At 40.5% G+C, this 12158-nt stretch overlaps 2 protein-coding genes across 5 annotated transcripts in view; both read left to right on the top strand.

Annotated features, from left to right (window-relative positions):
- The window catches only part of LOC109841050 (calmodulin-binding protein 60 A-like), an 8848-nt gene extending 2517 nt beyond the window's left edge, over positions 1-6331 (top strand). For 2 of the 4 annotated variants that reach the window (XM_020409912.1, XM_020409911.1), the window contains 5 exons: positions 1405-1457; positions 1559-2052; positions 4746-4906; positions 4993-5208; positions 5288-6331. In XM_020409912.1, coding sequence (XP_020265501.1) covers positions 1405-1457; positions 1559-2052; positions 4746-4906; positions 4993-5208; positions 5288-5833 — 1470 coding nt within the window. In that variant the 3' untranslated portion in view covers positions 5834-6331. Of the gene's footprint in view, positions 1-1404; positions 1458-1558; positions 2053-4745; positions 4907-4992; positions 5236-5287 lie in introns of those variants that run through there. The other 2 variants (XM_020409914.1, XM_020409913.1) reach the window with 2 other exon arrangements.
- On the top strand, positions 8165-9598 carry LOC109842530. Its single transcript, XM_020411395.1, has one exon. The coding sequence runs from the start codon at positions 8165-8167 to the stop codon at positions 9596-9598; it is 1434 nt and encodes a 477-aa protein (XP_020266984.1).

Here is a 12158-nt window from a genome sequence, read left to right as displayed (position 1 = left end):
CCCCCCCCCACCCCCAAACAAAAAAGAAAATAAAGAATAACTGCAAGCACATGTAAAAATGCAGAAATATGAAGACCATGCTGCGCCAAGTTTGCGTGAGGCAGTAATTGAAGACATACAATAACTTGAGGTTAGGAAAATAAGTTTTATCTTAACCACAAAATATTAAAAATTAAAAAGGTTAATGTGGCATGGTATACTTGTACAAGAATATTCTATTCTAGGTCCATGGAAATAATTATGTATATTGAAAAACTAGAATATGTATGTTGGTATATGGCAATAAATGAATATGTTATATCTTCTACACCATGTTCAGTTTTTTTTAATAATCTCAATCTCCAGAAGCATGAACACATTTAAGTAGATACTATGAATTATATTCAAAAAGTTACATGCTAGCATAGATATTACTTTATTAGCCAAAAAGGTAAAGTTTGAAAAAGTAATGCCAAAATCATAATGTATTAGGAACCTGTTTTCAAGCATGATTTGATATTTTTTTAATAATGGCAACTAGTAGAGTGCCTTATGGATACTCTGTTACATACATTGTCTTTTCCAAGGCTTCAGTTATGCTAAAAGGTTTATATGACACATGTACTGTTAAGAACTATCAATAGTATACTCCAATGTGGGACTACATCCATCTTATAATATTCTGGTTCCATAGTTTCAAACACTGCAAGCAACATTGCATATCTTTATCACAGGAGAGTAGCTTATATCATGAACTAGACAATTGCATTAATTATTTCAAAGAACACCTAGAAGGTTTAAAGTCTATAAATAGAAAGTGTGGTCTGTGCAGGCCTTAAACCAATGTGATTTATTGTGTTAAGTATTCAAGCCTGCTATGTTTTGGGTGAAATGTAAATACTGTTGTGGATTATTGTTATGCATTGCCAACTATAGAGTTTATGCTGTTCCAGTTTAGTGATTAATGTTGTATGTTCATACGGACTGTCCTTTACAAAGTAGAAGTATGAAACTGTCCTTTACAAAATATAAGTATGAAACTAGTATTTTTCAATCAATATTTGGGATACCAATGATGGTTAAGCCTCTGTCTTTTTCAAATAGGATATCATTTGATCTAGTGAGAGATAATAATTGATTCTGTAATAAAAAGAAAGTTTCTGGATTGGAATTTTGAGTATTCATTTTGAGTGTAAAAGGTGGTGAATCACCATTTCATCCTCCTAACCGGGGAGAAAATTCCTACTTCATTCACACTACTCGAGTCTTGAACCTATGACCACTCTTGCTATGGTCCAACAACTTACCAACTTGCCCCTAGCAGATTGTTTTACTTTGTATAATTTTTATGTACTCATTTCTCCTCAGAAAGTTCATGGGCTTGGCATGGGAAGAGTATTCATGATCTACTGTTTTTCTCAACAGGTAAAAGAAGAAGTTGAGTTGGCTCTAGCAAACCATTTAGCTAGCTTGACACGGTGAGAATAAATTTGATGTATCTTTGTACGGATACATCTTGGTCTCGAAATAATTTAGAGGAAAGGTCTCATCTTTAATTAATATTCTTATTATCATACAGACAATCTGAAAAACAAGTATATCCATCTACTTCACGAACTTTACAGCTACAATTCAGAAACAAGCTTTCTCTTCCAATATTCACGGGCACTAAAATTGAAGGAGAGGAATCTAGTGCAATAAGTATTGCATTAGTGGATAGTTTGACTGGTCAAATTGTTGAGTCAGGTTCAGAGTCCTCGATGAAGATTGAAGTGATTGTCCTAGAAGGAGATTTTGAAGGCAGCGAAGAGGATAATTGGACCTTTGAGGAATTCAATAACAATGTAGTTAGAGAAAGGGAAGGCAAGAGATCATTACTCACTGGCGATCTGTTTCTGGAACTCAATGAAGGGGTTGGCATAGTTGGGGAAATTTCATTTACTGATAACTCTAGTTGGACAAGGAGTCGCAAATTCAGGCTAGGGGCAAGGGTAGTTGATGGTTACTTCAATGGAGTTAGAGTAAGAGAAGCCAGGACTGAGGCGTTCATGGTTAAGGATCATCGTGGAGAATGTGAGTATTTAAACTTTGGCCATATGTTCTTTCTCATGATTTTTAGATTGGTTATAGATTATGTTATTTTGTTACTGTATATACTTTAGCTTTTCATGGTGCCATGCATTGTACTACTGTTGGCAAAATGCAATTTACGAATGTCAATGTACTATATTAAAATATCTGTTCCACTATCAGCTCTTTTTCTTTTAACCTTGAGAATTTGTTTGCTCCTCACCATTGTTGTTTTACTAAGCGTGTTCTTGTTTCAGATTTTTATTGCATGTATGTATGTATAGTGAAATAGGTGTGTAAATTGTGCATTAAATGGAATACTTTTTACATAAAAAAAGGGATTAAAAATATATATAAAACAAAAACTAGTGGCTATCCTCTATTTGTCATTTTTCTTTGTCTGTTTCAGTTATTATATCTTATAATTTATTGATGTCATTTGGTCATTTGTGTAAGAAAAGTGTCACGCCTGGGGCCCCCGGGCCCGTTGGTTCGGTGCAGGCCGTGGGACCCACCGAGTGTACTGTATTGTTTGGCTCAAACCACTGCCAAAATCGACTAGCCGATGTTACACTTGAGCCTTAGGCTTACCTATTTACGCCACTAACTATTCACACTTGGGATTCGTGATATCATAACAGTATGAAAATGATATTTATTTACAGTTTGTTTGTTAACTAAGCACTACTAGATTCTTAGAATATTTTCGAAACATTTGTCTGCTAAGGAACCATTCTAGGCCTTTTGTGATGCTTTGGAAGTCATAGCCATTGCTGATAATGTTATTGTAGAAGCCAATAGTAATGCTGTGGAAATCAAACTACATAGCCATATATTTGTTAGATTTGGTTGGTGTGTTTTTAGACACAGCATACTAGCTAGTAATATCATTTGTTTAGTTACCCAAATAAGATAATAGATTAAGAAATGGCTTCCCAAATGTTTAGTGAAGCTATTATATTAGAATGCAAAAACAGAATGCGATGCTCCCCAAAGAATCATGAGAAGGGTTTCTGTAGGTAAAAGCTATTCTTCACCAGCAGGGTGAAAGCTGTCTACCAAAAGTTAAACTTTTGCCATACTACTATACTAGAGAGTATAATGAACTTATAGACAGTACAATGAATTGCCATACTAGTGAAGAGATACCTTCTTGAAACATGCCTTACTGGTCACATGATTTAAGCTTTCGCAGTGGAGCAAAGTTCAAGTCACCCATGCTAAGACTCTAGAAAAAGTGGAGGATGATGGATTTGCTATGACCTATGAGGAATTACATTCAAACTTTAAGGATGAAATAAAACATTAGTCTGCACTCCCAGATTTGGGAGATTGTGTTTCCTATCTGTGTTTGCTAGTCTTCAATAGTGTCAAGCAGAGCAAAGATGTTTTTAAATGAAGAAAGGCTTTTGTAGCTGATTGCCCACAAGATCTTCTGTAGTTTGTTTGTTATGATAACCAGATATTATTGTCAATGACACAATATTTTTATTTAAGATGAAGAATAGAGTTATTTCCCCAATGTGATTTGTTTATTTCTTTTAAAAAAACCAGGCACATCACTTAATCCGTATATCAAATTATCTATCTCAAAAGAAAAAAGAAAAGATAGTAATGATAATAATAATAATAAGTCATAGTAGTGAATTATGTAATTGGAGAACTCAAAACAGTCTTCTGTTATATTGGATGTCTTTTTTGAAAGGAGTAGAGAACATGGCAAACATAATTTACTTCTTAGGACTGAAGCTTTATCAAACTTTCGTGTATGACTTTTTGTGAGGTGAAAAGTGAACCTGTGGCTTATATTTCATCTCCTTTAAGCCGATAAACTCCTCTTTAGTTTTATTGAATTCATTCCAGGCTTGTTTCCTTCAAAAGATGGTCAGTTTTGCACATTCTTTGATTTGAGTGGTTCAATACTTTTAGAAATTTTTGGCAGTTGGTAAGACACAAATTTCTTCTGTAATTTTCTGAGCCGTTAATCATATCACCCAAATAAGCTTTTTAATTTGCATCCCTTATGTGACCATCAACAAATAATATGGTTCAGCATTCGATTAATAAGTCCTACCTTTCCTTTAGGTGCCTAATTAGAGTCTGAAGAAGATGAAGCAGAAATTTTTTATTTTATTTTTTTACTTAAGTGAACTTATCTGTCAGGATTGCAAGGATCCTCTATGCAAGAAGTTGAAGCACAGCTGGATTATTGCTCTACGCTTTATTTGAAGTTGCACAAATCTTTAGTCACACAATCACTTTTTTTCTGGTTGTCTTGATGAATCTAATATTCTTGTAGTTTATAAAAGAAACACCTCTACCATTCTTTTGGAAATATTTAATCCCTTCATCATTTTGTTCCTGGTAAATAGCTTTTTGTTGATCATGTTCCCCATTTTGTTAACCTCTTGAGTTTCAGTGTCAGAAAACCATTTCGTGCAAAATCTTAAGAAAATGTAACATAATAAACAATACAAGTGAACCTAACAGGAAGAGTTTGACAGTCCAGCGCAGTCATAAAAAAACTGCAAAAATCTGCTCCTGACATGTTAGGCATCAGTAACAGAAAGAAATAAGCGGGAAGCATCATTTCTTGTTTTATATTGCATTAATCAATGTCATTAAGATTGAGGAGAGGCACTTACCTTATAATTTTTTTTCTTTTTTTTTCCTTTTTCTTTTTTCCTGAAATGCAGTGTATAAGAAGCACTATCCTCCACTACTGTGGGATGAGGTATGGCGCCTGGAGAAAATCGGAAAGGATGGTGCTTTCCACAAGCGACTGAGCAGTGAGAATATCAACTACGTGAAAGATTTCTTGACCCTACTCTCCACAGATGCCCCAAGGCTCCGAAATGTATTGACCCACTCTTGGTTTATGTGCATTATTTTCTAATATGCCATCTCACATGCAGAAAATGTTCACACCTTGCTCCTGTGCAGATTCTGGGCAACGGCATGTCAGCTAAGATGTGGGATGCTACTATTGAACATGCTCGGACTTGTATAGTCCCAAATCAGATGCACGTCTACTTTGCAAATTGCAGTCCAGAAAGAAATTCTGAAACCGGCGTTGTATTCAATGTAGTGGGAGAAGTGATGGGCCTCTTGTTGCAACACCAGTTCATCTCTGTTAATGATCTCTCTGAGGTTCAAAAGGTTTGTTATATCTCTGTTTTTGTTTGATCCTTTTGTTAAATATGTGAAGACCTATCATGCGAGATTTTCCATCTATTAGGCAGATGCACATAATCTCGTAAAACTCGCATTGGAGCATTGGAACGATGTTGTAGTCTATAACAACGTTGGTAACAGCCCTTTGAACATGGGCGCCCTTCCAAGTTCCTTCACTACTGAGAGCAACAGACACCCTTTTCAAGATAACATTTATTGCCCAAGTCCTGCCAATATCGGAAGCTTCGGTTTTTGTCCTCCGCCTGACGATATCTTTAGAGGGAGCTCGGGAGCAGAGTTAGAGACAATCTCTAACCCTCTGATGCTGGATGAATGTATAGAAAGTCAAACATTACTCTTTAGCGAAGAAGACAGTTTACATCAATATCTCGATTCTGATTTGTTATCTCCAAGCCTTGTTGCTGTTGGTTCACCAGCAGATCTGGGGACTGCAGTGACGGGGTTTCTTGCAATGTCGGCTAGATCAGCTGCCCGTGATAAGGCTAATACAGTCTGGGGGACATTAGTGTCTGTTTTGAGGTGGAGGTGTTCTATAAAGAAGATTGTTGCTATGAAGAGGAGAGTACATCAAAAGGAGATATTTGGGTGAGTAATATATACATGCAAAAGGACTAGAGTCATAGGAAGAGAATAAAAAGGGTGAGATGATCTCCAATGCGGTTGATATTGGTGATATTTTGCAGCATCAGGAGCTCTTGGTGTATATTATAGCACTCTGGATGTAAAGGCTCTTTTTATCCTTTTTTTCTTTCCTGGTTGAAAGTTTTTGCTTCTTGTTTTTTTTCTTTTTCTGGGAAAGAAAAGGTTTGTACACCTTAAGATGTTATGTATAGGTTTATTAGAAGAGGTTCGATTTGTGAATATGCCAGTCGTCTCTGTAATTTTTTGAGTATAATGAGCGTATCATGATTTTATTCTGGTTATCAACTTTTATACCGACTAGCAATCCGAAAAGAGAGGGGTTTAGTGTGACTCAGTGCATACTTGCAAGTATGTATGCGTCGATAGAAAATAAAAAAGACAGTTGTACGAGAGAATTAATCTGGAGCTGTATGTTTCGCTCCAGTATGAGTTGTATTGTTAGTTCGATTTGCTCTTTTGAAGCTGCGTCCAATTTTTGATATGGTGGTGATCTTAGACAGCATATTTTGAAGATCCTAACATGTTTATAGTAGAATTTGAGCATTTTCTTTGCGAGCACAAAAGGTTCACACCTATCCCTGCAATTGAACGTGAGCTTCAACGCTACCTAGGAGTTTTACTCGCTTAAGTCATGGTTAACCCTTGGCTAGCAAATAAAAAATGATAAGAACTGGTGTATTCAGAGCTCTAGGATGGACCTAAATGTTTAAAAATAATATTTTAGAAATATATCTTCTGTTCGAGAGTTCATTTTTGAATAAAATTACCTAATTTCTGATATATTTAATATCAAGACGTACAAACAGAAATATTGCATGATTAATTTATTCTTAGGGTGACCGGAAAAACTGAATATAGAAAGACTCCCTCTTGTTTCATGTTTTGTATGGGTAAGTATGATTGTTGTTACAAACTGATGATTTATATTAGAGAGTTAGAAACAAATAATTGTATTTAACATATGCGATCTTCATTGTCTACAAAATATAATATGGTTGCACTGCAAAATGCTTAAACCATTTTTTTTCTCGTTATTTACCTATATTGCAAATACTAAAAATATTTTATTCACAAGTTAAAAAAAAGAATTTCTAAGCAAGATAGTTAACCATTATTTTTCGATTTCGTCACACAAATGTCGCGGCAACGCGCGAGTCAATTTTGCCTGTTTTGCTGGGAAAAAAAATTATAGGCACAGATTAAACAATAGAAACATCAACCTAAATCTAACTTTCTTACAAACTAATAAGAGAATTTGTTGAGAATGGAACGCAATTAAAGGGCTTTTAGAGGGCCTTTGTGTAAACCTGTTATGTAAGGCTATATAAGCCAACATTCTATCAATGAGAACATGGGAGAAAAACCCTAATATTACAATATGGTATCAGAGCTAGCCGCCGCTGCTCTCCTCCTCTTTTAACTTGTTCACCCTAAAAGCCGCCGCCCATCCTCACCATCGCCCTCACCTCCTCGTCCTCCACCCTCATTCCCGCCATTTCCAAGTACGCCCTCAGGTCCTCCAACCCTATCCTCCCATCCCCGTCTCGATCCATGACCCTAAACGCCCCCTCCTCCTAGTTGCGGAGCTCCAGGTCTTCACGGAGGCACGGGTGACGGAGTGTTGCCAGATGTGCGGGTGACTGAGGCACGCTGAGACCTTGCCGGAGATGGCGGCGCCGTCGTACGTGGGGCGGCTGTAGGAGGATCTCGAGGGGTCGTCGGAGGAGGGGACGGCTTGGCGCTTGGATCCGGGTTGGGACTCGGATTTGGGATCGGGTTCGGATCTGTAATATGTATTAGGGTTTTGTTTTGGGGGGAAATAGAAGAAGAAAAAAAGGGAAATAAAGGGGATCTGTAACCTTTTTTTTGGGGGAGTTTTTTAATATTAGGGTGATTCGGGGATTTGTTGGGGCAGGAAAGAGAAGATGATCAGGGAAGAAAAGATGGCCAAAACGTGCTGATTAAAAAAAAAGGGGATCTGTAATATGTATTAGATGACTTTTTTTCTATTTCTCGAATTGTAATAGCTTGTTTAGGTTCCCTCGACAGGTCACTCCTAGAACTGATGAGAGGAATAGCTGATATCTCACTTGGTTGAGATATTCTGCTTCTGGCTCTTGTTTCCTTGGTGAAACATGAATTTTTGTTGATCTATCTTTCTTGTGGTACCGTCGAAGTGCTGCCGAAATTTTTACTACACACAAAAATATAAGTTGGATCGATGACGGAGACTGGCAAAAATCCGATGGAAGGGATCATCAAGAAGTAAGTTGGATCGATGACGGAGACTGGCAAAAATCCGATGGAAGGGATCATCAAGAAGTTGAATCCTGAGGAGATCTCAACACTGATGCAACTGATGAAGTTGTCGGCGGGAGAGAGCTCGAGAAAGCCACAACCCAAGAAGGTGGAGCTTCCACCTATCGATATAAAACTTGATGGACCCGCGACATATCTGAGTTGGTCGCGCCGGGTGAAATATACCATTGCTGGGAGGAGCCTAGAAGGATACCTGAAAGGGGAGAAGATTGAGCCGGCTGAGGACTCAGCAGGGAGGGATGAGTGGAAGTCCACTCATATGTTGGTGTATATCTGGCTTCTGAATTCTGTAGTCCAGCCAATTGCTGCCACAGTAGATGTCCTTGGGAGAGTGCATGATGTCTGGGAGAAGCTGAGGAGGACCTACGATGGGGTGGGAAATAACTTGAGGGTATTCCAGATCGAGAAAGAGATCAACGCTACAGTCCAGGGAGAGAGGACTGTACAGGAGTATGCCACAGAGCTAGAGCGCTTGTGGCTCGATCACGATCACTTCTCGTCCCTGGCAAGCTGCAAGGACCCGGGGTGCAAGGAACGCGAGGCCTCTCTGCAGAAGAGGACTATGTTGTTTCTTCAAGGCTTGGCTCCAGCGTATGAGCAGAGAACGGCGTTGCTACTAACCCAGACGAAGATCCCATCACTAGAGGAGGCAGTCTCGGCTATGATACAGGAGGAGATCCGTATCAGGCTACAGGCTGGGACAGGTGAACTTACAGGGGAGAAGTCTGCACTGGTGGTATCCAATCCGGATAACACTAGATTTAGAGGGGAGACTAGGAAGTGCTTTAACTGCGGAGAGATAGGGCATCTGAGACAGATGTGCCCTAAGCCACCCAGGGAGAGGAACTGGGGTGAACGTGGTCAGGCTGGAGGCCGTGGCCGTGGGCGTGGAGGCAGGCGAGGTAGAAGAGGAGGCCACCGGGCAAACTTGACAGTGGCAGAAAGGGAAGAAGAAGCTGAGATGATCTTCACTGATGAGGATCGGGCTCTCTTGGCAGCACTGAGGAGGAAGCAGAGAGCAGTAGGTGATGTGTCTGAGGAGTCATCCACTACTTTCACTGGAGTGGACTATGCCAATTACGCCCTTAGTGCACACCCAAACGAGGGAAGATCCACCGCCTGGATAATAGATTCTGGAGCATCCAGACATGTGACAGGCAATTCCAGTGAGTTCTTATCTTACACTCACTTAGCAGAAGCAGAGAGCATCCAAATTGCTGATGGTACATCACAGAATGTGGTTGGTAAGGGCACTGTTAGTTGTACATGTTCTATAACTTTATCTAATGTTCTGCATGCTCCTTCATTTCCTGTTAGCCTGTTATCCATTAGTGCCATTATCATCCAACTAAATTGTATTGTTTCTTTTGACATTCCCAAGGTAATTTTTTAGGAGAAAGGGACAGGGTGAAGACTTGGGACTGGGACATGGCGTAGCGGGCTGTGGTACTTGGACCGCGAAGGGATAGAATCAGCGTTGACTTTTGTGATGGAGAGGACAGGAATAGGAGGAGCTAAAGTCTGTGCAGAAGATGAGTTGATGCTTTACCATCAGCGAATGGGACATCCGTCATTCGGTATTTTGGGTAAAATATATCCAACTCTGTTTGGAAAAGTAAATAAACAGAAGTTGCAGTGTGATGCTTGTGAGTTTGGGAAGCAGACTAGAAGCTCTTATGTTAGTTCTGGTAGTAGGAGTTCTTGTAAGTTTGAAGTAATACACTCTGATGTATGGGGACCCTGCCCAGTAAATTCTACAAATGGATGCAAGTTTTTTGTAACATTTATTGATTGCTTCTCTAGAGTCACTTGGGTGTATCTTATGAAAAACAAAAGTGATGTAGTTGGCTGTTTCAAAGATTTTCATAAGCACATCCAGACTCAGTATTGTGCAGCAGTAAAAATGTTGAGGTCGGATAATGGAACAGAGTACACTAATAGAACACTTGGGGAGTATCTGTCAGCTCAGGGGATTCTACACCAGACTACATGCCTATACACCCCAGCTCAGAATGGGGTACCAGAGAGGAAGAACAGACATCTCCTAGAAGTTGATAGGAGTATAATGATGGCAATGAACGTCCCAAAAGTGTTGTGGGGACAAGCAGTCTTGACTGCTGCTTACTTAATCAACCGGATGCCTTCGAGTGTGTTGGAGTGGAAATCTCCTCGTGAGACACTGAAGGGGGATAACAGGGGGGCCTTACCATTGAAGGTATTTGGCTGTGTGTGCTTTGTGAAGGACAACAGACCATCGGTTGGGAAGCTAGACCAAGGTATTTGGCTGTGTGTGCTTTGTGAAGGACAACAGACCATCGGTTGGGAAGCTAGACCCTAGGGCTGCGAAGTGTATATTCGTGGGCTACAATGGCACCCAGAAAGGATATGTCTGCTGGAGTCCGGTGGAAAAAAGGCTGTTTGTCAGCATGGATGTGCGGTTTTGGGAGCTCGAGCCGTACTACATAGTGGGGATTACTTCACCTTTTGGCGACTTGCCCAATACTAGAGGCACGAGGCAAGAGGGAGGGAATGGTGAGAGCTCAAGGGGGTCAATCCTAATTTCGATCCCGTACTCAGTAGAGAATGAGGATGAAGACGAAGGGGAGGAGGAGGAGACAATGAGTGTTAGGCCTACAGCTCAAGGGAAGTTGCTTACATACAGTAGGAGGGGGAAAGAGCCAGACGTGCCTACAGTGACAGTGCCAGCGCCTAGTCCCTTGTCCAGCTCTGCTCCAACTCCTGAGACACCTACTCCATCCTCCACTCTAGGTAATACCACTACTCCTGTCTCTCTCCCGACACCAATGTCAGCAAGGAGGACTACTCGTAGTAATGCGGGAAATCCTCCTAAGAGATATGGTTGGGATCTAGATCAATTTGTTTCCTACTCTCACATATCCCCTTCACACGGAGCATTCATTGCATCATTAGATTCTGTTATTATACCTAACAACTGGCAGGATGCTAAGAAGGACCCAAAGTGGAAGGCTGCTATGCATGAAGAGCTGGGGGCTCTTGAGAAGAACCACACGTGGGAGTTAGCGACACTGCCAGCAGGGAAAAGAGCAGTGGGATGTAAGTGGGTGTTTACTGTGAAGCAGAACCCAGAAGGGAAGGTTGAACGATATAAGGCACGACTGGTGGCAAAAGGGTACAGCCAGACATACGGCATTGACTACGATGAGACTTTTGCACCAGTGGAGAAAATGAGTATTGTTCGAACATTGATTTCTCTGGCAACAAATGGTGGATGACAACTACACCAACTGGATGTGAAGAATGCGTTTCTTCATGGAGATCTATTGGAAGAGGTTTATATGGAGATACCACCTGGATGTGGCACGGGACAGACAGTAGGTAAGGTCTGCAAGCTGAAGAAGTCTCTGTATGGGCTGAAACAGTCCCCTCGAGCATGGTTTGATAGGTTTAGGAGAGTCATGGTTGGTATGGGATACAGACAGATCAATGCCGACCATACTGTATTCTTCAAAAGAAGTAGGGGTCACATCACTATGCTAGCAGTGTATGTGGATGACATGATTATCACAGGAAATGATGAGAAGGAGATTGCTCAGCTCAAGGTAAGATTGAGCAAAGAATTCGAAGTGAAGGATCTTGGTCAGCTTCGATACTTCATTGGGATAGAGATAGCTCATGGACCTAAGGGGATTGTTCTCTCCCAGAGGAAGTATGTGTTAGATCTTCTTGCAGAGACAGGGATGTTGGGGTGCAAGCCTGCTGCTACACCGATTGATCAGAGTCTCAGGCTGAGTGCTGAGGCAGGAGAACCTGTCGATCGTGAGAGATATCAGAGATTGGTGGGTAGACTGATCTACCTGAGTCACACCCGTTCAGATATCTCATTTGCGGTCAGCATGGTGAGCCGCTATATGCATGACCCGAGGAAGGGTCATATGGATGCTGTGTACCAGATACTGAGGTATCTAAAGGGT

Source organism: Asparagus officinalis, chromosome 5 (assembly GCF_001876935.1).
Source record: "Asparagus officinalis chromosome 5, Aspof.V1, whole genome shotgun sequence".
Taxonomy (NCBI): Eukaryota; Viridiplantae; Streptophyta; class Magnoliopsida; order Asparagales; family Asparagaceae; genus Asparagus; species Asparagus officinalis.
This window is presented reverse-complemented; position numbering and strand designations above follow the sequence as displayed.

What these genes read in the sequence shown, in the direction of transcription:
- LOC109842530 (XM_020411395.1), top strand. Translation starts at nt 8,165, where the DNA reads ATGACGGAGACTGGCAAAAATCCGATGGAAGGGATCATCAAGAAGTTG.